Genomic DNA, 25,509 nt, shown 5'->3' with positions numbered 1-25,509 from the left:
TTTTAAGTTCCATGGGAATTCCAATTAACAAAGATTGATGTACAAGATAATCACATACACATTCACAACTTGGCACACAAATACTCCAACAGTTACTCAACCCAACGGATCCGCTCAAATAACAAAAGGGAAGAATAATAGTAATAAAAAAAGATAATAAAAAATTGAATAATCTTAAGAATTGAAAAAAGGGGTATGGAGGATGAGCAAGGGCTAGCAGCTACTGGAAGGAGGCATGAGATTGAGCCCCAAATTGTCACCTTTTTCCAACACCAACCGAGAATTCTTGTTGGTATCTGAGACATTGGAAGAAGTAGAAACGTAATTAGTTGTATCAGGGTGTTGTCTTTTCTTGGATGATGAAAGTGGCACTCCAAACAGCTTGGTTTTGCAACTACTGTTATCACCCTCCATTCCAAACGTGTCGAGCTCCGTAACCGCGCTCTTTGACGTGGCCGTTGGCGAGCTGACAAAGTGAGTCGTAGGAATAGCATTAGCAGTAGGGAAGGAAAAGTGCTTGGTAGTAGTATTAGCATGAGGAGGAGGAGGATAGAATCCAAGCAACTGATTAAGGGGTTTTTGGGAATTAGGAGGAGGAGGAGTAGTAGTAGAAGAAGGGTGAGAAAGAAGCAAAGAAGGGAAAGAATTGCTAGGAGAAACAGGCTTCACATGGTTTTGAACAAAATAGATAATGTCATTATAAAGTTTCCTCATATGAGCAAGCTCCGAAATCAGCATAGAGTTATTCCTCCTCAACCTCTCATTATCCTCCGACAAAGCCGTCACCGAACTCATCATGCTGTAACTCGTGTTACTATTATTGCTAACATTTGCACTGCCCAGAACCGAGAAGCCAGCGGGTGCAGCCCTGGGTGGCAGTGGTGGCGAGTCACACCAATTGATATGCTCGTCCGAATCTGAGGGGGAGATGCTAACGCGGGTTGAGAATGGGAAAAAACTGGACCCACTCAGACTCCCGAGATGGTGATGGTTGTAAGGAAGTTGGGGCTGAGCAGTTTTTCGTCGATGAATCTCACACAACAGATGCTTCTCACCTTTTCTGAAGAACTCGTTGGCGAACTCCCATCTGTCCGGGACAATCTTCCTAAAACCCTATTTTGAAAAAAGGAGCAAAACCCATGTTAGAAAACACCCCAAAGAGTGATAAAAATGGGAACTTGAAAAAGGAGGAGGAGTGAATGTACATAAGTGTTGAGCTGGCGGACGAAGCTGGAGAAATTGTTGTGCTTGAAGTAGTTGGGGAGGAGATCGCGGGCGAACTCAGGGGGACGCCAGACGACGAAAGTGGTGTCGTCTTCGCCCCAGGAGACAATGTGATCGGTGGAGGGATCGTCGACCAACTGGTAAGTCTTGGAGAGGAAAGGGGCTGGGACAGACTTGTGAGAGTCCAAAGAAAGTAAGATGCCTTCACAATTGTCGAGCATTAGAGACATGGCTGTTGAAGATGAGATGCGGGAATTGCAAATGCAAACCACTTTTGCAATTTCTTCTAAGAAACAAAAGTTGGGGAATGAGAGGGACTGAGTGTGTGTGTGCGTGTGTGTGTTTGTGTGTGTGCGCGCGTTTGTGGGATAAAAGAAAAGAGTTCTGGTGAGAGAAGAAGGGATGTGACGTTATCGTGGAACTCTGTAAAACTATAATCTCCACATTTAAAAAAAAAAAAAAAAAAAAAAAAACTTTTTAAGGATTATTAATCAGATATTATTAATTAAAATGTTTTAAAAAAAATGAATTTCTCTGTCCTCGGTTAGTGAGAGAGAGAGAATATGTGTCTGTCTGTATAGGACTGTGGAAATAAGGGCATTTCAAGACAAACCCGTGACTCTAACTTTCTCTTTCTTTTTTTTTCTTTTACCGTTTCTGACATTGAACTCACTCACTCACTCACTCACTCACTCACTCACTCACTCACTCACTCACACCCACTTAAAGTTGAGGCTACAATAAAGAATGCCATTGCTTCTTAATTTGGTTGCATATAGTGAGCAAATGTCATTGCAACCTCTATGCCCCTCACTAAATTATACCATTTTTTCCTTCCTAATCTTAAAGATAGGTTTTTTTTTTTTGGGGTTTTTCTATGTTTGTTATGTTGTAGAGAAGCTCAATCATGAGATTGGAACCTTTTCTTTTTCCTTCTTCAGATAATCTCCAAGGAAATGCCCAGTTTTTTTTCCTTTTTTTTATTGGTGCAGTACAATTCCTTGAATAAACTACAATGTATTGTTCTGTTGAGTGTGTTCTTTGAATTGATTGTTTTATGCGGTAGAAATTGTTGTTTGTAAATACATGCATCTCAAAATGTACTTGTGGAACTTTTAAAACAAATATGTCTTATTCCTATCGTTAGGAATATCACGAATCTTCGATATCATCCACTTTAAACATAAAATAACTCATATCATTGAAGATGTATTATTTATTTTCGTAATAAACTTCCAACACACATATATTTTAAGAACATGGTAGGCAATAAATTTATTTCATAGGATGAGGGAGGTGTTATTAAATTTGTGTATCTCTTATGTTTCAATTAGTTATCCTCATAATTAGGAAAAAAAAAAATTAAATGGCATGCATATTTATGAGTCTTTCTAGAGATTGGGCAAGTGAGTGAATTATTAGCCCATAAAAAAACGAAGTTAGAGTAAGACAATATAATTGAAAAAAGAAGGAAAGGGAAGGGTTGAAGGCCACCCAAAATCTCCAATGTCATAATTGGAACAAAGATTGTGCATGTAAAAATGTTTTAAACTAAATAATGAAATGAATATCTTGTAAAAAGGTTTCATATTTTGTTATGATGAGTGACCATGCAAAGTAAAAGTGGGAGATGATATGAGTTCAACACATAAAGGCAAGCAAAGTGAATAGCGGATTTAGGTTGATAAAAATGATGGGTAATTATGTGAATTAGATACTCAGATGATTATATTACAATCCCCTCATCATCTCTAGGATTCTATCATTATTGTAAAACCAAAACAAAGCTTTTACTTTCATCTTTTGGGATCCACTTACATTTTGTTGATATGGGATTTGCAGAAGATAAAGGTATGAGAAATTACAATTCCCGAGAAGCAATGGAAATGGGAGAAACAACTCTGTGTCGTTTCAAATTACAACTTAAGAGAGAGCTTCTTCTTCTTCCAATTTGATGCCCAGCTTCTCAGACCACACTGACGTTTTCTACGCCCTGAACCATTTCAGACAGGACTGACATTTATAATGTGTACATATATATATATATATTTATATGTATAAATGAGGATGAGGACAATGTTTTTTAAAATTTATAACCCTCCTTCTGCTTCTGCTTCTGTTTCTGTATACAATTCTCGTGATTCTTAGTTTGTCTTCTTTGTTTTCCCTCTCACACATCACAATTTACACTCAACCCATAATTTATTTTTCTTAATCTCTTCCCCTTTAACGTAAACATGGCAATCCCCATTAATCATAACCCCAATCAATATATGAGTTGGGGTGGGGCCTTGGGGCCTTGGGTGAGTGAGTGTCTAGATTGGGTTGGGAGGATTTTGAAGGAGTTTTTGTTAAGGGATGGATTTGTGTTAGAAGCATATAAGACAGAGTTGTTCACTAGAAACAGGTTGGGAAGGGGTCCATAAGAGAAAAGTGTTAGCAAGAAAACCAAAGGAAAGGAAAGGAAAGGAAAGCACATAACAACACTCATGTGTGTATGTATGAATAAAAGTGAAGAGACACAGAGATGGGAGAGAGCCCACCAGGCAGCAGCAGTATATGCCACCAAAATCCTCTCTCTCTTCTTGCAACCCCAGGAAGATTCTATTCCAACTTCTTTAACCCATTCCCCACTCGCTTCTCTGCATCATTTCCTCACCCATTTTATATTCGTCTATAAACCCAACCACAAAAATACCAAAACCCCATCTCTTTTCTTTTTATTTTTATGTGTACTCCTAACATTATTACACGTATTTCTCTACCATTTGTTTTATTGCATGCATTCATACGCCTTTTTTCTCTCTCTTTGCTAAGTGAAACACCAAAACAAAATTCATTTCTGCAATTTTTTAGTACAATAAGCCCTACAACCTTCCCTTCTCTGTTTCTTCTTGTAATTCCCACTCTGTTTTGTCTCTTTATATCCAATACTCTACTATGCATACTCTCTCCAAATACCATTATTATATATCAAAGTTTTAACAATCTCCATTGTGCTATCATCACTTTAATCAAAGCATGGGAGAAAGTTACGTCTTTTAATCAAATGGTGCACTCCAAGTCACTATTTTTTCGCCCCCCACAAACCCTTTTAAAGCATTTATTAGGAAAACAGCAAAAGGTTATTTTTTTGTTCATTGGAAATAGTTGGTGTAAAGAATTGAACAAAGTTTCAAGGTTTTTCACTCGATTACTATGGGGAAAGAAGGAAAGAAGGAAAGAAAGAAAGAAAGAAGGAAAGATTTAGTGGATGTATTTGATAATTAAAGAAAGAAAGAAGGGTGTCAGAAAGTGAATAAGGGGAGAAATGAGTGTATATTTAATGGGTCACGAGGGGTATATGGATATCCCACGAAGAAATCACACTCCCTAATTAATGCCTAATGGATTCAACAACACATCCCCCCTACGCTTTCTGTCTATGGAATCTTCCATGTAATAAGGGTATTGCACATTTTAACATCTAATTTGTATGACCAAAGTAAAGGGTAAGGAATCATTTTGAAAATTTCAAGGAATAAACATAAAAAATTTAGTCTTTTTGGAGATAAACATGATATCAACATCCTTTTATGTATATGAAAAGATTTGGTATCTTATTTAATAATGCTTGCTAATTGCACGTCGTATACATCATGATCTACATTGTTATTAAAAGAAAAGAAAAAGGGTTACTATAAATATATATATATATATATATATATGTTAATTTCATTCCCATGCAAAAGTTGATTTTCTCCAACAAAAGACATTAAAAGGAGGAAACAAAGCTCCACCAAAAGAGCCAATTGATGAAAAGAAATTAGGATATTAAAAAAGAAATGGAGTTCCAAATGACCAATCGTTTCTTATCAACAAGTAAAGCTAATTTTAGGTGACTTTACAAAGAGTGTCATCAAAAGGAGAGAAAATACAACAAATGTCTCATGTCTTTCCTTTTCCTCATTATTTTGTTCCTCTCTTTTCTTTACTAAAGAAGCAACACACCAACCACAAGCTCTACAAGGTAAAAAAAGAAAGAAAGAAAGATAGCCATTTTCTTCTTCTTCATTTCATTCCGTGAGCATTAGAACCTATTGTAGGACATCACTTGAACATGAAATCAAGTCTTTTTCCTTCCACCCCATCACACATCTTTCTCAAAAAACGAGCTCCTCCATTTACTACACATTCAACAATACTCATTCTCTCCAATCAACTACCGTAGTATTGTGCTTGTTGTTGTAGGACATCACTCTCCAACAGTAACATATGTATATATTGTATTGTATTGTATTGTATTGTATTGTTTAAGAGGTTTAGAAAGCACAAAGATAAGATGAAGGGTTAGAATCTGTCCGACAAGTTGATGTGATATTGGGCCACGGAATTCCACTAATGATATACTTTTAATTGGTGAAATGAGCAGGTAAGGGGCGACCCCAGACGTGCAAAATGAATGGGGGCCTAGCAAATGCTCTTTTCTTTAGTACAAAATATGAACACACATGTGGGTTGATTATTCAAATATGATCAAAGATTAAGAAGAAAAGGAAAGGAAAAGATGTTTTAGAATGTGGATGGAAGAGGGGAACATTAAGGCTGTTAGATCACATGGATATCACATCCCTTTTCCTCCCCCCCGTCTTCCTCTTCTCTTCTTTTTATACTGTGGCTTAGCTAATGAACGTTAAAAGAAAAGGGTATATTTCAAAAGGGAGGGTCCCATTTGGGCTTTGCCCTAATACATGATGTAGCCCTCTCCCCCCACCCCCCAATCCAAGGGATTCAGAGTGAGTGATCAGGCCATCCATATCAAACCCTAATGTATTCATCTGGGTCCCCCCATTTCCCATCCTGATCATCACATCATCTCATGCTTAAAGTTTCAATCTTTTCTCACTTTTTTGCCCTAAATCATTGTCAATTATGGCATTCTCCATTTACAAAAATAATCTACCAAACTTAACCTCAACTCATGGAACCACCCTTAAGCCTCTTGTTGGTCATAGAATCATCCAAGAATCATTTCATGGATTCGCAATGTGACCCATTCCCCTATTCCCCATACATCTTTCCTTTTGGTGTGAGATGAATGAGGGTGTGAATGTCTCTGCAATCATATATGTTTTTTTGGTTTAACAACCCACCACCTAATTATCCACTAACAAAAACAAAAACCCTTTTGGCTGCTCAATCACGTCAACAACAAAAGGCATTGCATGTTGAGTCATCAGATGCAGATGGTTCAGCTAAAGCATAGAATTTCCCGGTCCCCTTTATGGACTAACAACTTTCCCTTCACCTCTGTTTTTGCTCTTAATCTTATATTACATATACATCTCTGTTTTTGTAAAATCCAATCCCACATATAATGTAATGAAGGTTGATGAAAGTGATAGTAAAGAAGAAATTAGATGGTGTGTCTGAAAGTGAGAGTGAATATAGGAGAAGAAACTTGAAATGAGACTTGTTTTTCTCCCTTCCCTTTTTAGCATCACGTCTACTGTTGCCAAAAGTGGAACCAAGACTTACAATGCTGCTGCTTTTTTCTGATGTTGGCTTTAATTAAAGAAAAGAAACTCTAAGCTGTTTTCACGATCCACCAAAAATACACACATATGTTTCACCCATCACTTCCCCCATCGCAGTAAGAATCAGACTGTTAAAATGTTTACTCATGATCTTTCCTTTTTTTTTTTTCTTTTTTTTTTTTTTTTGTCTTTTTGTGTGTAGTGTGTGTGTGTAGTGTGTGTGTGGGAGGGGGGTAGAAAAGGAGAAATGAGTAAAGAAGGAAAGTGAGATTGGGAGATTTGGATATTGTTGATCTGAAAGAGATGAATGAATGATTCGTAAAATGTATGAGGAAAACAAATAGATACAAAGTGGAAGAAAGGTGAAGAAGAGAGCCCACAAAGAGAAAGAGCGAAGGAGAAAAAAGAAAAGAAAAGAAAAGTAATAAAGGGATAGGAAATGAAAGGAGAGAAGCAGCTTTATAGGGAATAAGGAGTGTTGGATCGATGATTGAAGTGAAGGAAAGTCCCACTCCTTATTCCTTAATGGAATTTCAGTCTGTCCACTACAGATATGGATCAAATATAATATACTTTTTTTTTCCCCTTCTTTCCCTATCCCTTTCTTTAAACATCAACACACACACACACACAGACGGATAGGGGAAAAGCAGAGAGGCATGAGTAGGACAGGAGTTGTATGGGCTGTTGGGGCTTGCGGTGCTCCAACTCTAAGTGGAGGATTCAATAATTAATGTCACTAATTATACGTACCATTTTCACTTTCACTTTCTAACCCCATCATTAACCGAAACAAAACTTCACTAATCTCTTTTCACTTTTCTGCAAATTCAAAACCCAATCACCAACTTCTCACCGTCTTCCTAATTTTCTTTCTTTCAATAATCAAGACAGGGAGCTTTGAAGTTAGATCCACATTATGTTATTATTATTGTTATCTGTAATCTAGTATTATTATATGATCATAGATTAGTCCTAATTAATTCATAATCTCTTTCTGCGCTTCTTGTGCTTATGATCCTTGAGCTTGGCGTGGGCTAGATCCATTTGATTTTAGTGCAAATGGGCTCATGTATATTAAAGTGGCCCAGGTTGATCTTCCCCCAAAAATGGTGGAGTTTCTGTTGATCAGATGGTGAATTACTGAATTTAGTTTCAGTTGAAAAGGCCCAAAAGGACACAGGAAACAAAGTTCAGAGTTCAGACCAGACTATACAACCTTCCAAGTATGCATGAAGATGGTTTGAATTCTACTACATCTCAAACTCTTAGCTTTAGATTTCAATGTATTTTCCTCTGCTTTTATCAAGTAATCTAGACTCTGTTACACACGTTACTGCTAAATTTCCATTCTTTGGTTTACTTCCCATATGCCCACCACCTGGTAGGAGGAAAGCCCATGTTCTGGATTGTGTGCTTCACATCATTTTTTATATTTGGTTTGTTTTTGGGCTAAAATCACTTTCTAACATTCTTATGATTAAAAACAATAATTCTACAAGCATGGAACAACAGAAATGTAAATGGGAAATTATTTTTATATTTATATTATCATTATCGGACACTCACACCCTAATTAAAAGAATGAGATAATTTGAAGCCACAAAAAGTGGTAATAAATAAATATTAAAGCCCAAGTCTATTCACGTGTCGCTGCCCGGAAACCAACCTGTACTGCACTACTCGGGCAATCGGACAGTCAGCTGAAGCCCCGTTTCCGTCCCTTTTTCCTCTTTCGAGCTGTTGCAGTCCGCTACTCCTAGACACCCTCAAGAACTAAGAAAAAATGACAAGTACTGATTTTAATAAATGTTGAACATATTGTGCATTTCGATTCCTTTTCAACTGACTGTGCAATTCTTGAGCGACATGGGGACATTGAGTTTCTTAGGATCGAAAATTATGGGGCAATCGATGTGTCGGTAGAATTTAGGCTTCACTAATTGGCCCAACACGTAGGCTCTGGATCTGATCACGAAACTCAGTTTCAATGGCACTGGGGTCGCCGTAGTTCCGGTGGAGCTGCTCAGGCTTGCTCCGCTTCCGTACAGTGGGACTCTGGTGCCGATCACATGGATGTTGAGAGATCTCTGACTCTTCCGCGACTGATAGAACTTTTTAACCTGCAAACTCCGAGAATTGGTTGATATTCAATAGTGATGAGAAATATGGGGGTTAGGGTTTTGGGAACTTACGGTTCCTGATGCGACTGAGATTTCGGAATATGTTAAATCGACGGGAGTTGAAGAGACATGGACGCCGAAGAATGATCCGGTGTTCCGAAATATGAGTTTCACAGAGGAATTTACAGAGGCCATGTCAGTGGCGACGCCTGTGAAATCGGAACCGGCTTGGATTCTGAATTGCTCGAATGTAATGCTCTGCAATTGAAGGAAATTAAATCCGAAATTCAGGACACAAGAAAAGGCAGTAACAATGTGGGCTTTGTGATTGTGATTGTGTACCTTCATAGTGATCTTAGGCTTCATCGGCCTGCTAGCACCCCAGAGAACCAAAGCGAAGAAAGAGAAGAGAAGAAGAAATCCCAAAATGAAAGCTAGAAGATAGCAGCGACGAGGAAGAGATTTTCCCTGATCTTCATCTTCGAGAAGACCTTCCTCTTGGATGGCATCGCAGTCGTTCCACGGCTTCTGTCCCTTGCGATGGGGGGCGCGAGAGACATCGTTGGGAGAGATCTTCCTAGATCCAGGTTTGAGGGATCCGGAAAATCTGGTGGAGGAAGATTCTCTGGAGTGGCGGCCGAGGGAGGAGCGAGAATGGGGTGGAGAATCCATGGGGCTAGTGAGCACAGGAGTGGAGTGAAAGGAGGTGGCAGTCTTGTCCCCATCGTGAGAGTCTCTGGAAGGGCTCTGAACGTAGTAGGCGGGGCGGCGGGGAGATCTGGTGGGAGAAGAAGTGGCGTTACTGGTGACTTCGGAGTCGGTTTTAGCGTGCATTGTGGATGTTTTCGTTTTCCGGTGGAAGGATTTCGGTATATTTTGTTTGTAGAAGAAGAGCTGTGTTTTATGAAATTGGGTTTACTGTTGTTAGGTTCCGTCGGTGGTGGTAAGACTGCGGTGCAAAGCAGACCAGAGCATGTGAAACCAAACCATGTGTATGGGCTGCTGCTACCAAATCTTTTTCTTTTTCTTTTTCTAAGTCAAAAACTATTATTATATTACTTTCAAAAACACAGATTAAACAATTTAAATACCCTTCTTTTTCTTAATTATTTAATTTATAGAATATAAACTCATAGAATTGAAATTTTGGCACCACAAGTAAATCGTCGGCTTCGTAATGGTTGGCGGAGAGCTGGAGGGCACACTCTTGCGCTGGCTGTTTGGTGGCCGACAATGTAGCCAGCGGCTCCTGCATTCGACTGTTTGGACCGTATCCAGGCCCATTTTCTACCCTGGCCCAAACACGACCACAAAAGCCCATATATTTTAGCCCAAACACGACTGTGTGGGTGTGTGCGTGCGTGTGTGTATATATATATATATATATATATAGAGAGAGAGAGAGAGAGAGAGAGAGAGAGAGAGGGGCTAAAGCAGTGACCTAGAACTCGGGGGTTTGGAGAGAAATGCCAAAAAGTAAGAAGCAAAAAAGAAATGTAATAACTTTTATACAAATAACAGCAGCAGAAGAACATAAAGGGAGTGGTCCAAGATTCTAAATCCAAACGCACCACAGTCACTTCCAGTAAACGAAAAACAATAAAGGTTTCTCCTTCTCTTACACGAACTTAGTCCCCACAAAACAGTAATGCTCGTGAAAGTGTAGGACCCTGTTTAATTCTATTACACCCACCAAACTTCAGTACCACCTATTCGATTCAAATCACACCCACCGAACTTCCACCTAAGAACTACTCATCTTTACTCTTTGCCATCTTAATCTAGACCATTTCAGTTAAATGAGCTTTATGGATTCAAGATTTAACCAAAACGTTGTTGTGGTTACAGTTATAGGTACCTAATTTTGGTGGTGATGACCATTATAGAATGTGTGGAAGTTGAAATCCAAAACCCAAAACCCAAAACCCAAGACAAAGATTGATTCAGAACATTATACAGATTGTTTGGTACAATACAACAATGGGAAGAGACTGCAGTGGAAACAATTTATAGGAAGCTTCTTCTTCCCAGCAATTTGAGGAACAAAATGCTGGGATTCCTTAAATTTTGGAGTGTAGCCTGATTGTAACATTGTGAGTTAGGCACACACACACACAAGTTCAGTATCACCTTAAAGTGTGAGGTTCGCGAGGTTGTTGTTGTTCTTCCAGTTCTTGCCTTCTCCATAGATGACGGCTTGCTTGTGTTGCTCCACTTTCATATCCGCTGCTCTCTCCAGATTCACTCACAAGCCTTTCCATCAGCCTTTCCTTCAGTACTGATCGTCCCCCTTCCCGTCCCACTCTACGATCCTGAAATATTTGAACCAAATAAACCACACTCTTCTAGTTAAATATTCTCACGTATCAAGTTCAAATGTCGTCAACTTACATCTCGGAAAGGGAACTCGTCAGCTTCAAGCATATGAATGACATGCCCCATTTTAGGCCTCTTCTGAACATTAGGATCCACACATCGTAAAGCTACTAGCAGAGCACGCTTCAGTGCCCTTGTTGAAGGCTTCTCAGGCAACTTAGGATCCAGAACTCCCTCTGCGTTTCGATTACTAACCATTGTTTTAAGCCACTCAACTAGGTTGACCTGAAAAGTAAAGTTAAGGGTCAAAATTGGAGCCTGTATAGACCTGGTTATGGAATGCAAAAGTGTCTGAATGAGTGAAAACAAACCTCTCCTGAAGGGCGGCTATAATCTACTGGATTTCTCCCTGTAATTATCTCCATAATCAGGATGCCAAAACTATATACATCACTTTTTTCATTTAACATGCCAGTACTCGCATATTCTGGAGCTACATATCTACAACACAACCCGAGATCGCAATGCATAAGTTACTCCGCCAGGATCGTCAATTTAGAATTAGAAACCAAGTCATATGTTTCGCGCTAGAACTTAGACTAACCCGAAAGTTCCCATCACACGAGTTGTTACGTAACTCCTCTCTGAGCCTAGAAGCTTTGCTAGGCCAAAGTCAGAGACCTTTGTATTCCACTGCTTATCAAGCAAAATGTTACTTGACTTGATATCACGGTGAACAACCTTAGGCTCAAGCCCCTCATGGAGGTATGTTAACCTATGAATTCATCAAGTCAAAACCATGCCAACAACCTGCAGAACATAACTTATCCAGAAGCAAAATAGTGAAAGCAAATACAATGTAGAACATACCCTTTCGCTGTTCCAACAATTATATTCATTCGAATGTCCCATGTGAGAGGACTACAAGGCCCAACTTCTCCATGAAGCCACTGTTCCAAGTTTCCATTATCGACGTACTCATAAACAAGCATCCTACAACAAGACAAGCAGAATGCACACACGTTCTCAAATTACCTCCAGAGAGTGCTTTTTGGGTGTGTTTCATAGTTTGACATTTAGAAAAGTTTCTTATCGAAGCAGTTTCTTAGCTTCCACAGGGATTAATTTGGAGGAAAATCAGAATACCTGTGAGCTCCTTCTGCACAATAGCCGAGCAAACGCACCAGATTCTTGTGCCGTACGCGTCCAATTGCTTCAACTTCAACCTTAAACTCTCTCTCGGCCTGTCCCCTGATGACAAGCAATATTGCATAAAGTTTTTTTCAGTATAGCAACATAAAGGTATCAAATTCAGTAGAGGATCCTTGTAAAATAAGATCAGCGCTCGTAGTATTATGACATAACTGCAAGAAATTACAGGATCCGTGTGACACAAAAAAAGAAAAAGAAAAAAGAAGAACCTGTTATTGAGCAAATTTTTTATAGCAACCACAGTGTTGTCCTCCAGAACACCACGGTACACAATACCATATCCGCCCTCACCGATTACATTTTCATCCGAAAAACCAGCAGTAGAATACTCGAGCTCTCTGAGAGTGTACCAATGTCCCCAACCCAAATGGGAAACCTCCGGCACAACCACCTGCGCCTGGTCACCGGACCGAACCTCTCCGCTACCGTGGGATGAACCGCCGACTCTCTCCGGATAAGAAATCCGGTGGTCCTTCCCAATTTCAATGTGAATTCTATGGCGTCCACTAGGTGGGCTCCCTTCTTCCGTCTGAAGCAGCGTCGCTAAAGGCTCTGCCTCCGGCAAGGGCTCAGGGTTCGAAGCCACTTGAACTTTAGGAGGATCAGAATGAGTTGGATTCCGAGAATGGTCGATTCGTATTTCCTGGATTTCCTTGGACACATTCGGGATAGTGGGGTTTAGAGAGGACTTAGATTTATTGGAACTGTTGCGCCTGGAGGTGAACCATAGCGAAATGAGGAACAGAACAATAACAATGGCGGCACCAACGCCAATACCCAAAACGACCCACAAGCGCAAACCGAAAATGGAGGTCCGCTTGGAGAGCTGGTCATTCAAGAAGGCATAACTAGACATTTTCCACCTTCCTTTTCCTCCCTCTCCACCTCCCCCTTGTTCTACAAACCCGTCAGACTGGTTTATCTAGAGGAGACAGCCACAGAAGAAGAAGGACAATTAGTTCAGTGGCAAAAGCAAGGATGCAGTAAACTGAAAAAATGAAGACAAAAAATTGAACTGCACATTCGACCCATTCAGTGGGGTTCACAGGAGGAGAGAAAGATGGAGAGATCTGGCAAATAGGAGTAGAACTTGTAAAAATGAAGAATCATGGTAATAAAGCCCATCCATTTTTTGACCCCTCTTCCCCGCTGCGGCTTGGCTGAACTTCCAGGGTAAGTTACAAACGATTTGTGAAATTGAGGTGGGCTTCCACTCGGGGTTCATATTCTTCCTCTGCAATCATTTTAAACAGGACTTTCAGTAAGTGAACTGCTTGAATTGTCTTGTTCGATCATTAGGCTTTGTAAAATATGCTAATGAACCAACTAAATTGTTAACCAAACATAGTATTCACAAACAGCTTTTGTTGTATCCGATTGTTATTGGGACAATAATGATAAGTGTAGTAGTTGGTAAACCTTCTTCTTCATTTTTTTTAATAAAAAAAATTGAAAGTAATTTGTTGGTATATATATATATATATATAAAGATAGTGGTGAGTGGTCACGGACTTGGAATTAAAATAACAAAAAAAAAAAAAAAGAAGAAGAAATCCAAAAATGTAGAGTTTAATTAATTGTGGCATAGCTTAGATTACCATTCTAATTTTGTCTTTTTCCATACATTATTCTTCCTATATTTAGCTTTGGCATTTTAATAAACAAAATGTAATAAATAGTGATTGAAAAATCTTTTTTTCTTTCTAGTAAAACACAAAATTATTATAATATATTTTTCTCACTTCATTTTCTCAGAAATACAAGCCATTATTCCAACAAACGCAGAATAAGAAATCAAAAAGTTAGGCGAATCACCCCATGGTGCCCCTACCACTTTCCCCATTTTTTTTTTTTTTTTTAATTTATAGAAATTCCTTTCCGAAAGGGAAGAGTTTATTGTATTGCTTTGTATATATATAATTCTTTAGAATATTAAATCTAAGAATTCCCTTTTACATTTAAAGTAAATAACTTTTTTTTTTCGGTAAACCATGTTATCATTCAAAAATTAAAGTCCATTTGTCAAAAAAAAAAAAAAAAATGTAAAATATGAACCTAGGATCTTTATAGCTGTTGCTGTTGCTTTCTCTTTAGACTTCTTGTTGTTTCTTTAAATGATGAAAGATAGAAATATGTGCAAAAATAACTTTTAGATTTTTACCAAATTATCCACAAATTCTACAATTGTAGAAAATAAAAATAATTTCTAGTTTTTTTTCAATATTATTCCAAGAAATTTGAAAAGAAAAATATTTTATTGATTAAAGAAATGTGGCTTGGGGAGCCTGCGTGGTCTAACAAAAGTAATAATAATAATGGGTACCTTGTAAATAATGATTCATAATTAATTACCTTTCCCCATAAAATAGAGTTTGACCACTGTATACGCCGCAGACCCCTGCTTTACTCTCTCCTTTTCTTGTGTATTACTATGCATCTACATATTCAACCCTAATCTCAATTTACTCATATTTGGGGTTGCTGTAAGCTCTACTAAATGGGTTCACATCAACTTCAAGTTGGGCCGATCTGTCCCTATTGAGTCAGTCTGGGTAAGGGGAGAATCTGGTCCTGAGGTGGGGGTTCCTTTTCTTTTTTCTCTCTTCTTGGACAAAACGAAAAATATAAACTCAGGCACATGAACGAAGTTGAATTGATATTTATCTCCAAAGAGACGCCACATTTTTTGTTTCGTTTTCTTGACAGCATTACAACCCAAAATTATTGCTCTACTTCACATCACCTGCCTTGCCTGCCCAGATACAGCTTCAAATTGGTAAGGAAGAACATTACCCACCTTCTTCTTCTTATCACCTTTCTTTTTCGCATACAGTTTCTGCATTCTATGATTGCCTATTTAATACTTTTCCAATATAAACACTCGAAACATAAACATCTCAAGATTATGTTGTTAACCTGTTCTACAATACATTTCTAGTAAGTGTGACAATACAATATTATGCCGTTTCTGTAATGTTTGTAGTAGAACATCCAACAAGGAAAGTAAGGAAATTGCTTCGTTTAAAGACCATACTCTAGAGAGTAGCATCCTGCACCCGATCGCAACTAAGACGAGTCCTTCCCTGTCCGAGCGCAATCTAACTGCACGGCTGCTTGGACATCCTGCATATTTGCAAGAAAATAATTGGTACCAATTCCACAAAAGCAGAAAGAAGTTTGTTGTTCTTGTTTTTGTTACCTTGAAATCGGAGGAAAGCTCAAACTCCCCTCCGTAAGCCTGTATCGTGGGTTCAAAACCGAATGCCATTTCTGAAGTTGTCGTGTTTGGTGCGGAAGGGATGGCAATTGACTGATCTGAAAGGTTACATTTGTTGGAGAGATTGAACGTAGATTGCATGGGACGCCCTTCGTTCCCAGTAAACGACGTGTCTATTCCTCTTCTGGACATTAGAAATGCATTTCCTACGTCCAAGTCCAACCCCATCTGAGGTAGTTGAATTGGCTGCAGCTTTCCTGGCAAGCACACTGGTAGCAAACTCAACCCATTTCTCATTGATAACATCTGCATAGCCCAACGTCAATGATAACAAGAAGTTTAAATATGTTCATCAAATTATGGCCACTTTTCTGGACCAAAAGGAAAAATGGAACAAGCTGTTAGCAACGAAAACAGGGAAAAGTTTACAAAGCAATGATCAAGAGAGGTAGCATTCCAGATCCTCATCTCTGAAGTGAATTGTATCATTATCAAATGTACGCAAGTTCTACTAGGAAAACCCTTTACTTCATGAACCATATTCTCCTGAGAAGTAGAAACTAGAATGCAATTATTTAGAAATTTGAAGTTCTCTGATTGGTTGGCAACCCCAAATCAAAGAGCTCTGCCATATTTGACACATAAATTGTGGACAAAAGGAATATTACTTTTTGATACATGCACATAAGATTCTGTGGCTCGAATTCATGGACTATTTAGCAACCAATACAGTGAACGAATGCATATAAAGAGAGATGAGTCCATATCAAAGAAAAGTGGAACCGTGATCAAATTCTGAGGCCCATAACCCCAAGACAAGATCAGGAAAGAAAACAGAAGGACACCCACCTGGACTTGAAGTTGAAGCTGCTTCAAATACTCAATTGCTTCATCCAACATTGAAGCTTTGTCCGTCTGTCAAAAGCACAATCTTCTTGTAACATTAAAGCATAGAGAAGTGAAACTGTCATAATCTTAAATTTGACAAACATACCTTGTTCGAATTGGGAATTAAGTTCTGAAGGGCTTTCATTTTCTCGTTGATCCTCCTTCTTCGTCTCTGGCCCACTCACCAACAATATTAGCCGAAGTTAAGCAATCAAAGGCTCCTAGTATAAACTTATAGACAAGAATGCTTAGAACCGGGGACCCAATATGAAACTGACCTTCTCCGACATGTTATGGACCTCAGCGCTTCTACTTCTCTTCGACGAACTTCGAGGCAGATCAGTACCGAACGGAACTTCTGGCACATCCGCACCCTTCAAAAGAGGATGGAATTAACTTAAAGGTGAAGCAAAAGCTTCATTTGGGTAATGGAAAGATAGTGAAAACTGAGAAACAGGAGGAGTTTGTAACAAGTTACCTCGCTATCACAACTGAAATCCCCAGGATCATTTTCAGATGAAAGATCCCTTCTCTTCAGTGGCGCATTCGTATCGGAATCCACCGCGCCGGAGGAAGAAAACGCGTTGTCCGAACTTTCTTTGACGAAATCCCCAGGATCCGACAATTTCACGCCGCCGCAAGTGGAGTTCATAGCTAAAAATGGAGCATCGGAAAATCTCACATCCCTAACACTACAATCCGACAAAGCGTGGTTCAAAGCACGACTCGACTGAAGCCAATCCTCCGGAGAATCGAGCATGCAGGACACTCCGGCGACGGAGGTGGATTCCGGGCGCCGCGAAAACAACGAGGAAGAGTGCCAAGGAGGTTGAGAATGCAACAAGGGCGTGAACTTGTTCTTGAAGGAAACGAAAGAAGGGGAAGAAGCAGAAGAAGTGTTGGTTTGAAGGTGGGGATTGATGAAGGAAGAGAAACCTTCTGGGTCATGAGGCAAAGCAACAACATCCGATGAAGGGGAAGTTCCGTACAGATCCGCCATGATTGAGGCTGAAAAGGGAGTGGTGGAAGGAAGGATGAAGGATTACGTTGGGTTTTGTTGGTTTAGTTTGAAATTGAAGTGGGAATTGTGCGCAGAAAGGCTTTGGAGTGCAAGAAAATGGATATCTGTTAGGTGTGGAATTGTATTTGCATCGTATTGGTTTGCGTTTGAGTGTACTTTTTCTTGGATTCCGTCTTATCTTTAAGCGTTGGATGGTTCGTTTTGTTGGGTAGAAAGCAAAAACAAGGATTAAGGATTTCATTAATGGTGTTTCTGAAGTTGCTGACTTCTGGTCTGCCTCCCGAGGTTCAACTCATCGCCTTCCTTCTTAATCCTAACTCTCCCGCCTTAATCTTTCCGTCTTTCCCTTTTGTCCTTTTTTCTCTTTTTATGCTTCACGGCCCATCAATGCCTTCTTTCTCAAAATTTGGCCCATTATTTCTTTTATTTACAAAGTTTCCCAAAAATACAGCATTTGTCTTTTACCTAATTTCTTTTTCTGCCCTTTTCTTTTATCATAATGTAACTAATGTGAGTAGTTGCAATTATGCAATTCAATTTCTCGTTGCCACATGACCATTTTGCCCTTCATATATAATTTTCTTTTTGTTAAAATTTATAAATAGCCTTCTCTAAATTTTAAAAATTTAAATAATGAGGAGAAAATAATTTCTTTATAAAAAAAAAATAATAATAAAATAAATTGAAAGCCCGAGTGATTGGATATGAAAAGAGTAGTAAATGAGAGATGGCAGAAGAGTGAGAAAGTCAAAGGCGTAATAATGAATGATGCATCATTCACCTTCTTATCTCGGCAAAACGTCACCGTTTGGCAATTTGCAATTTATTTTATCCAAAAAATCCTACAAACAAATAAATAAATGGATTGAATATTAGTGAGTACCATATGTTTTGTGAGCTAAAAATATGGGAAAATCCGATGATGAGATACTTTAAGGACCAATAATCTCTAATGTCAATGGGAGTAAACATTAATTAGTTTGACCAACCACCATCCATAACACCTTGAGAAGCTAACAAACAATTCCTTGCCAATTACAACCCTTGAATTTTTGTTCTTCCAGAATAAAACCAAAGAAAAAAAAAAAAAGAAAAAAGAAAAAAATGATTGCTTAATTTTACTACTTGTAGAAATGTATATAGAGCGACTTGAATGTGGCTGGCTCCTCCATTTTTGCGACCAGAGGTAAAGGTAGAGATTTGGCAAGCAACACCATGGCATTTCGTCCCCCCTCGTTTTGCACTTGCTTGCTTCTTTCCACTCCTTTCCAGCATCAGCAAGCATCATTCTCGGCTTGCTATGCCAGTTGTTTTGCAGATGGGACACAGATTCTTCTGCATCAACCACTGCTTAATGCAATCCGTGTGGAAATCGTGCCCGCATTCCAGTGTTCCCATGTCATCTCCTTCGACGTATTCCTCCTGGAAATCAGGTGGGTTGTTAGTCGACACCAATCAAACCAGGCGGGTTCAAGAGTGATAACAAAGCTCAAAGAACACGTATGAGTATGAATGAATCTGTTACAACCTGACAAACACAGCATGGTTCTTCCTCCACCTGTGATTCAACAGCATTCACATGCTTCTTTTGTTTCAGTCGACCAACTATCGTCTCTTCACTTAGTCCTGTGTTGACATTTCCGATACGCTCTTCCAATGCCAACAATTCCTGCACTTAACATACTTTGAACATGAACAAACCAACAAGAAAAAGGTGCGAAATAATGGCTTCAGTTGGTTAGTTTGCATCAGGCCCACCTCATATGACATGTTATCAACGTCCAGACGCATATCCCTGTGCCTATCATACATATCAGCCATCCCAAAAAATAGTGACTGGTCCAGGATCATCACATCCTAATAAAACAAATTATAAAGCAACATTAGACCATGTACAAATATCTCAGAGCCCCAAATGAAGTTTCAAGCCAAGGAGGCATAATTACATAAACACAAGGCCCTGTCCTAAACTATCATAAAGGCTATTCATATCAACTAAAGTGAACCATTTTGATATTACCCAAGTAAAAGCGCACCTGAAAGCTTTATTTCTATCTGTGGACTAGAAAAAGAATACTGGAGTATGAACAAGACAAGTTGCTGTTCACCACCATTTTCACATTGTAACTAATCTAAACAAAAACAAAACATGCAACATAGAGGCTGCTTGTATCTCATTGCAACCATGTAAATTAGCCAATGCACAACTTGACCATGATACATAACCAATAAGGATCCTACCTCAACTCGTAAGCTTTCACCCCTGCGAACAAGGCCCAAGACATTGCGAATCTGCTGCAGACAAAATTAATAACATGTGAGCTTCATATTCATTTCAAAAGGTAAGATCGCTGAGAATCAATGGATGATAGACTACCAACGGTAAACTAAACAGTCAAAGACAGCATTACAATCCATCAACTCTTTTTTATAGCACAATCCATACTTGTGATGTAAGTTTATTTAGAATTGGAGCAAGATTTTTTTCACTGAAAACAACTAGAGCAAGATTGATAAAAAGAAGGTTGCTTGTAATAGAATATAGCTCATGCCAAATAGGATTTCTCAAAGAATTTAACTGCATTTTATAGTCCAGCAAACACCATCCTAGCAGGCACAACCCCCACCAGGGCACTTACCTACTGAAACGCACACCTGCCCCCAGAAAAATTCAATCCAGCAACTTAGAAATGGCAACTTTCATTTTATAAAGGCTTGCATTAAAAGAGAACCTTCATAGATACTCACAATAGTAGAAATTATTTTTAATTGGTTGAATAAAGGGATTTGCAATAAAAAGAATTCACGGACCAATGATGTTCAAATTATTCATCAATCAAAATGAACAGCTTTGCGTTGAAGATGCAGACAGGCATCCAGACAGAGCACATATATGCATATAGGGCCGTCCTTCAATTACTCCATGAAAAATATTAACATACCTCAGATACAAGTCTATTGTTGTCACTTCCTTCATTAGAAGTAGCCAAGGTTCGTAATGAATAGGGAAGACCAAGTCCACCATCACCTCTTCTTTCCATCCATAATGCTGACCTCGGTTGCAATAAATGGTGCCCCCGGCGGTCAGATCCAGATGAAAGAACCATATCCTGAGCCAAAGTAGAACCTGATCGCTGTGAATAATTATTTATCCTTCCCCCAGACTCATTTGTTGCAGAAGAAAATAGCTGCCTACGAACATATTCTGTTAACCTCCTGGGAAACTGTGTCGGAGAACTTTCAGGAGGAATCCAAGGTCCAGAAGAGGGATGGACCCCTGAACTTGAACCAACCCTGGATGTAGAAGCAACATTTCCAGGAATGGGCAAGCTCGAAGATGTTAAACCTCTACTTGATTGATTTTGAACTATATTCCTCAGCTCATTTGCTGGGACAAACATAGGATGTTCAGATACGTTTCTTCCCATGTTGTTTGGTCTCACCTCCTCACGTTGCACCACCTGCCTCTCTCCTGCAGAGCTTGATGAATTACCACTTCTTGAAGTAGAACTTCTAATCCACCTATATGGCTGCAGACTTCGAGATAAAGCAGGCACGTGTATCATAATAGGCTGACCTTGAGCAGATAAATTGTCTACAGCTGCTGCTGGCCTCAAGTCTAATACATGCTCAGCAGGTAGAAGTCTTGCTGGCGGCTGGGAAGATGGGCCCCCAGGATGCCTAACAACGGTTCCTACCGATGCAAAAGAATCTTGTGCATTTGATGAACTAATCCGTATACGATAGTTTCGTTGAGAACTGTCTGAGTTTTCCGCAACAATCGACTCAGAGAAGCTATTGGACATCAATTCACCTGTACCTCGTATAGGGGCTTGATTCATTCGTGCTAGTGGAGCAGGTATGCTTAACCTACTTCCTGTGTTGTAGCGACCAGGTAATGCTGGAAGAGGGGGCTCAGCACCCCTTTCAATATGCTGAGAGTAGCTACTGCTTCCGCTTAAAGAGGACTGTGCAACATTTCCTTCAATAGATTTTCTTTTGCAGGGTGCACGACGGCCTTCCAAGGAAGAGCCTGCTCTACCATCATTTGCAACCATTGGAAGTCCACTACTTCCAGAAGGAAGTAAAAGAGGATCAGATGCACTAGAACATAAAATCCCCCCTTCTTCTGATCCACTCGATTTATACACGTTAGTACCTTCGTTAACTCTGCTACTGTCACCTCCATGACTAGCAAAACTTGCATTTAAATTCAGAGTATGAGGAATACTATTAGAATTAGAATTTTGTATAATCAGTGGGCTCAAATTCACATGACCCAGTGAAGGATTATTTGATGGCTCACAGAGTTGGTTTTCGGTGAAGGGACCATCTGCATCACGAGTCATTGAAGACCATCCAAGCTCAGCTTTCTGCTCATCAGGCAGCACATCAGTTTGCATATCACAAGAGCTAGGTTCACCCAAGCTCCATCTGCTCAAACTTCGTTGTTCATGGCTTACAGAGCTTACATATCCAGAATTTACATCAGAAGTAGGCAATAAATAATCTGGTATTCGGTTTTCTGCTGGATTCCACATGTTATTCCAGTAAACTGGTTGGTTACCAGGATTATTTGATGAAGATCCATGTTCAAAGTTAATTGTTTCTGACAATGAACCGACACTACTCCTTTGCCCTTGCATTAGAGAAAATGTAAAATTCCCTATCAAATAAGAGCCAGGTCAACAAAGTTTTCTGGACCATAAACCAAGTCACATACACTTGACTGAATCTGAAACCCGATGAAACAGAAAGCCAATTAGAATAAGAAGTTATAGGGCTTTATTCAACATTATGAATTAGCATGTAAACAAACAAACTCATTGATCAAACACAACACTTTTGCAGGCACCAACACACTTGAAACTTAAACACGGTACCAAGTACTATTTGATAGCATTCATAATATAAACAATTTCTAAATGAGTATAGGAATGTGGACCAAGAATGGATAAAGAACAAAAAAAAATCCAAAATGACAAGATAAATCACAAGGTAAGAGCTTCATGCCCTCAATAGATTGACATTAGCAGCACAAGCAAACATCAAGAAATACTAATTTTGTCTAATTCAGTTTAATGGTTATCTATAGCAATCCAAGCCAACAACCTAATACTACTGAGCAACACTTGCTTCCTATAAATGGAACTTAAATTTATTTTGATTACAAACAGACACATGTGATATGATCAGTACAAAATTTACAATATTTTGAAACCTCTAGTTCCATCCATACATGTGTTGGCCTATCAGCTAGAAATAAAACTTAATCAGCACAGAGAAACTTCAAAACTATATGAAGATATCAACAACAAGAACTTCATGTGGATGTCAAAGAAACACTGATTTTGGCACTTGGTAACAATGTAACACTGGAAGTTTACAATATTGTCTAAAAAACGTTAAATGGCATCTTGCAGGTGAAATGTCCAACACCTGTGAGAAATTGCAGTCCCATATCGTGCATAGAAATGCATGCAACATTATATCAGCAAAGGAAAGAAAAATAATAGGATATGGAGGAACCCTTCAAATCCAGAATGTAAGCAAGCACCCAGAGACAACTGATGATAACTCAGCAACACAGAAACGTAATATCCAAGTGCAAAATGTTCACTTCAATAAAACATTTCTAACGTGCAAGCACTTGCAGATTCAATTACTCATTTGCATGTTTCTATCCCTAGAAGAGGGCTCACAACAATGCGACGCTCTCACATTAATATTATGAAATAGTACATAATTTCATCTAGTCCAGAAACTGTCCCAAATGTCAAATAAGCAAATGAACCAAAAATTGTGGGTTAAAACACAGCGAAGCGTCAAAAACACATCCCATCCATCCACAAGAGGGAAAACGTTAAGGCATCGAAGCTACAGAACTAAATCCCAGAATCGATTAAAATCAGACTCCCAGATTAGGCAAACAGCTTAACCCCAACAGCGATCAAAACAACTGAAATTTTCTACTCCAAACAACCTAGAAAAAAGCACTGATATAGGCGGAGAAATCATGGCCGCTAAACTTATATCCATACATTTTGGCGTGATTAGAACCATCATCGCCGAAGTCGCCGATAAGATTAGTTCAAAATTCAGATTGAAGAAGTCAAAAGCCAAACCCTTTCACCCTTCAATATACCCTTTAACAAAACCCCCAAACGAAGAAGATTATAGTTTTTTTTTAAAAAAAAAAAACGAAAGAATATATGATGTTGAACAGTATTCATATTATCCGCTAATTCTGTTAAGGCATTAAAAAACCTCCTCCATAATAGACGATAATAACCACAAAGATCAAACATTCGATTATTGAATCATCCATCACCCAGAACCGATCAACCAAGAACAAGGAGGTCAAAAAGACTTACCAAAGAGATGGAAATTTGAAATTTGAAATTTGAAAAGGGAAAAAGATGGCCGGATCTATGAAGAAGGATCTCGGATGAAAACCCAAGGAAGTAATCCCTAAACGGAAGTGAGGGAGAAAAAAGCTTTAAGTTTGAGAACCTCCCACGGAATGAAAGTGGGAGATAACAAAACCCACCGAGTAATGGGTGAGGGAAAGGTGGGGGATGTGAGGTAGACAAAAGACCATGTCCAAGATAAAAACTTGAAGAATTAACCCAGAAGAATAAAAAGGAGAGGGAGAGGGGGAGTAACAGTTCACACGCAGGAGGACAGGACAGGCAAGGGCGTTCCCATCTATAGACACAGAATTTAATAAAATTTCTTTAACCAACAATGAAAAAGAAAAAAGGAGAGAGAGAGAGAGAATAAAAGTGTGTCCCGTTGCGACGCTTACCAAATGGCTCAGGGCCCAGGTTCAAAGTCTCCATCTTGTGTTGGTTTGTTAGAAAAGAAAAACCCTCAAAAGAGAAGAAAACTAAACACGCAAGAAAATTAGTGAATATAAAGAAAGGACCCGCCTCCCAATGTCCGCCATGGACAGCCTCAGCCTCAGCCCCACCCCCACTTGCCCACTCCCCTCTTCTTCCTCCTCCTCTTTCGCCTTCAATTCCACCCACCCTCTCTCTCTCTCTCTTTCTCTACAGTGGATTAGGGCTGTAAAATATGACCAAATAAGATGCACAAAATAAAAAGCATAAACGTGGCAAGGATCCTTTTCCTTTCCTGGGTCCCTCCCATTCCTAAACTTGAGATTTCGTTTCCTTTCTTTGCTGCCACGGCTGTTTGTGTGTAATTTTTGACCATCTATTAACGGGGGGAAGTTTTTCCTTTACCCAGCACGTGGTCAAACAAATGTTAATAATCACAATAATCATTCAATTTTTTATTTTCTACTTTTATTTGCTTAATGTAACGTATAAAATTTGCAAATACAGAATCATATCACATCCCTCGTATTATATACGTTTTGGATTTTATTTGGCAGTGTTGCTTAAAAGAATGTGAAAGGCTGAAGCTAATTGAGTATTAGGCCAGATTCTTAACCCAACTTCCCCTTTTGAAATGAATGCCCACCCCCCACCGTTCATGCCTCAATTGTGGCCCTATGCCTTCTTTTTGGTTTTGGTGCCATTCCCACTTTTTTGTTCTTCTCTCTTTTATTTGTTACTGTCTTTCAAATGTGGATTTGCTTTGCCATATACCCTCTGTTTCTTTATGCCATCAAACCAGGCCTCACAATATGATACCAATTTCTCTATACCATATGGGTTTGTTTGCTTGTTAAACACCAAAGCCTTCCCATCTCCCAAAGGGAAAATTTTATGCTTTTTTTAGAATCATAATCACACGTACTTATTATAATAACGTTCCACCATAGAGAATTTACAACATTTCAATGCTTTTGACTAATTGGAGAAATAGATGGCCAAACCTAAGGCTTTGGCTAATCAACAACCCAGACGGCTTAGCTTAGATGCTTTTGCTTAGTTATAAAATAAAATATATCACTTTAATATATGAGGGCTCAATCATGCACCCACATAAATTTATACATCTAGAGATAGAGATAGAGATAGA

The 25,509-nt window shown here is 39.0% G+C and overlaps 5 protein-coding genes and 1 long non-coding RNA gene across 8 annotated transcripts; 1 reads left to right on the top strand and 5 right to left on the bottom strand.

Annotated features, from left to right (window-relative positions):
- On the bottom strand, window positions 1–1,616 carry LOC111462929 (heat stress transcription factor B-4-like). The gene is made up of 2 exons (XM_023106758.1): window positions 1,206–1,616; window positions 1–1,113 (listed from the first exon to the last, which is right to left on the bottom strand). Exons 1-2 carry the CDS (start codon window positions 1,452–1,454, stop codon window positions 214–216), a joined length of 1,149 nt encoding a protein of 382 aa, XP_022962526.1. The 5' UTR covers window positions 1,455–1,616; the 3' UTR covers window positions 1–213.
- Window positions 1,065–20,377, top strand: LOC111462932. The gene is made up of 3 exons (XR_002713794.1): window positions 1,065–1,141; window positions 15,842–15,844; window positions 20,367–20,377. It is a non-coding gene; the product is annotated as an uncharacterized LOC111462932 (long non-coding RNA).
- LOC111462931 lies at window positions 8,261–9,900 on the bottom strand. The gene is made up of 3 exons (XM_023106760.1): window positions 9,206–9,900; window positions 8,936–9,121; window positions 8,261–8,863 (listed from the first exon to the last, which is right to left on the bottom strand). The coding sequence occupies exons 1-3, from the start codon at window positions 9,695–9,697 to the stop codon at window positions 8,582–8,584; spliced, it is 960 nt and encodes a 319-aa protein (XP_022962528.1). The 5' UTR covers window positions 9,698–9,900; the 3' UTR covers window positions 8,261–8,581.
- LOC111462927 (probable serine/threonine-protein kinase At1g01540) lies at window positions 10,779–13,670 on the bottom strand. Its single transcript, XM_023106757.1, has 7 exons — window positions 12,601–13,670; window positions 12,326–12,430; window positions 12,050–12,172; window positions 11,784–11,954; window positions 11,551–11,680; window positions 11,255–11,464; window positions 10,779–11,175 (listed from the first exon to the last, which is right to left on the bottom strand). The coding sequence occupies exons 1-7, from the start codon at window positions 13,245–13,247 to the stop codon at window positions 10,990–10,992; spliced, it is 1,572 nt and encodes a 523-aa protein (XP_022962525.1). The 5' UTR covers window positions 13,248–13,670; the 3' UTR covers window positions 10,779–10,989.
- On the bottom strand, window positions 15,025–17,917 carry LOC111462930 (transcription factor PIF3-like). The gene is made up of 6 exons (XM_023106759.1): window positions 16,975–17,917; window positions 16,775–16,870; window positions 16,603–16,668; window positions 16,458–16,523; window positions 15,591–15,914; window positions 15,025–15,514 (listed from the first exon to the last, which is right to left on the bottom strand). The coding sequence occupies exons 1-6, from the start codon at window positions 17,494–17,496 to the stop codon at window positions 15,458–15,460; spliced, it is 1,131 nt and encodes a 376-aa protein (XP_022962527.1). The 5' UTR covers window positions 17,497–17,917; the 3' UTR covers window positions 15,025–15,457.
- On the bottom strand, window positions 18,423–24,499 carry LOC111462926 (probable E3 ubiquitin-protein ligase RHG1A). Of its 3 annotated transcripts, none has more exons than XM_023106754.1 (6): window positions 24,326–24,499; window positions 20,460–22,252; window positions 19,759–19,812; window positions 19,276–19,374; window positions 19,046–19,186; window positions 18,423–18,939 (listed from the first exon to the last, which is right to left on the bottom strand). In XM_023106754.1, the coding sequence occupies exons 2-6, from the start codon at window positions 22,161–22,163 to the stop codon at window positions 18,802–18,804; spliced, it is 2,136 nt and encodes a 711-aa protein (XP_022962522.1). In that variant the 5' UTR covers window positions 22,164–22,252; window positions 24,326–24,499; the 3' UTR covers window positions 18,423–18,801. The 3 variants fall into 3 exon arrangements, with proteins under 3 accessions (XP_022962522.1, XP_022962523.1, XP_022962521.1); XM_023106755.1 differs by lacking the exon at window positions 24,326–24,499 and adding an exon at window positions 23,892–24,302 and having other exon boundaries at window positions 19,759–19,809; XM_023106753.1 differs by lacking the exon at window positions 24,326–24,499 and adding an exon at window positions 23,892–24,301.
- Between the last annotated feature and the right edge of the window lie 1,010 nt (window positions 24,500–25,509).

This window comes from Cucurbita moschata, unplaced genomic scaffold, assembly GCF_002738365.1.
Source record: "Cucurbita moschata cultivar Rifu unplaced genomic scaffold, Cmos_1.0 Cmo_Scf00027, whole genome shotgun sequence".
Taxonomy (NCBI): Eukaryota; Viridiplantae; Streptophyta; class Magnoliopsida; order Cucurbitales; family Cucurbitaceae; genus Cucurbita; species Cucurbita moschata.
The sequence above is the reverse complement of the archived record's forward strand: the minus strand, read 5'-3'. Positions and strand labels throughout refer to the sequence as shown.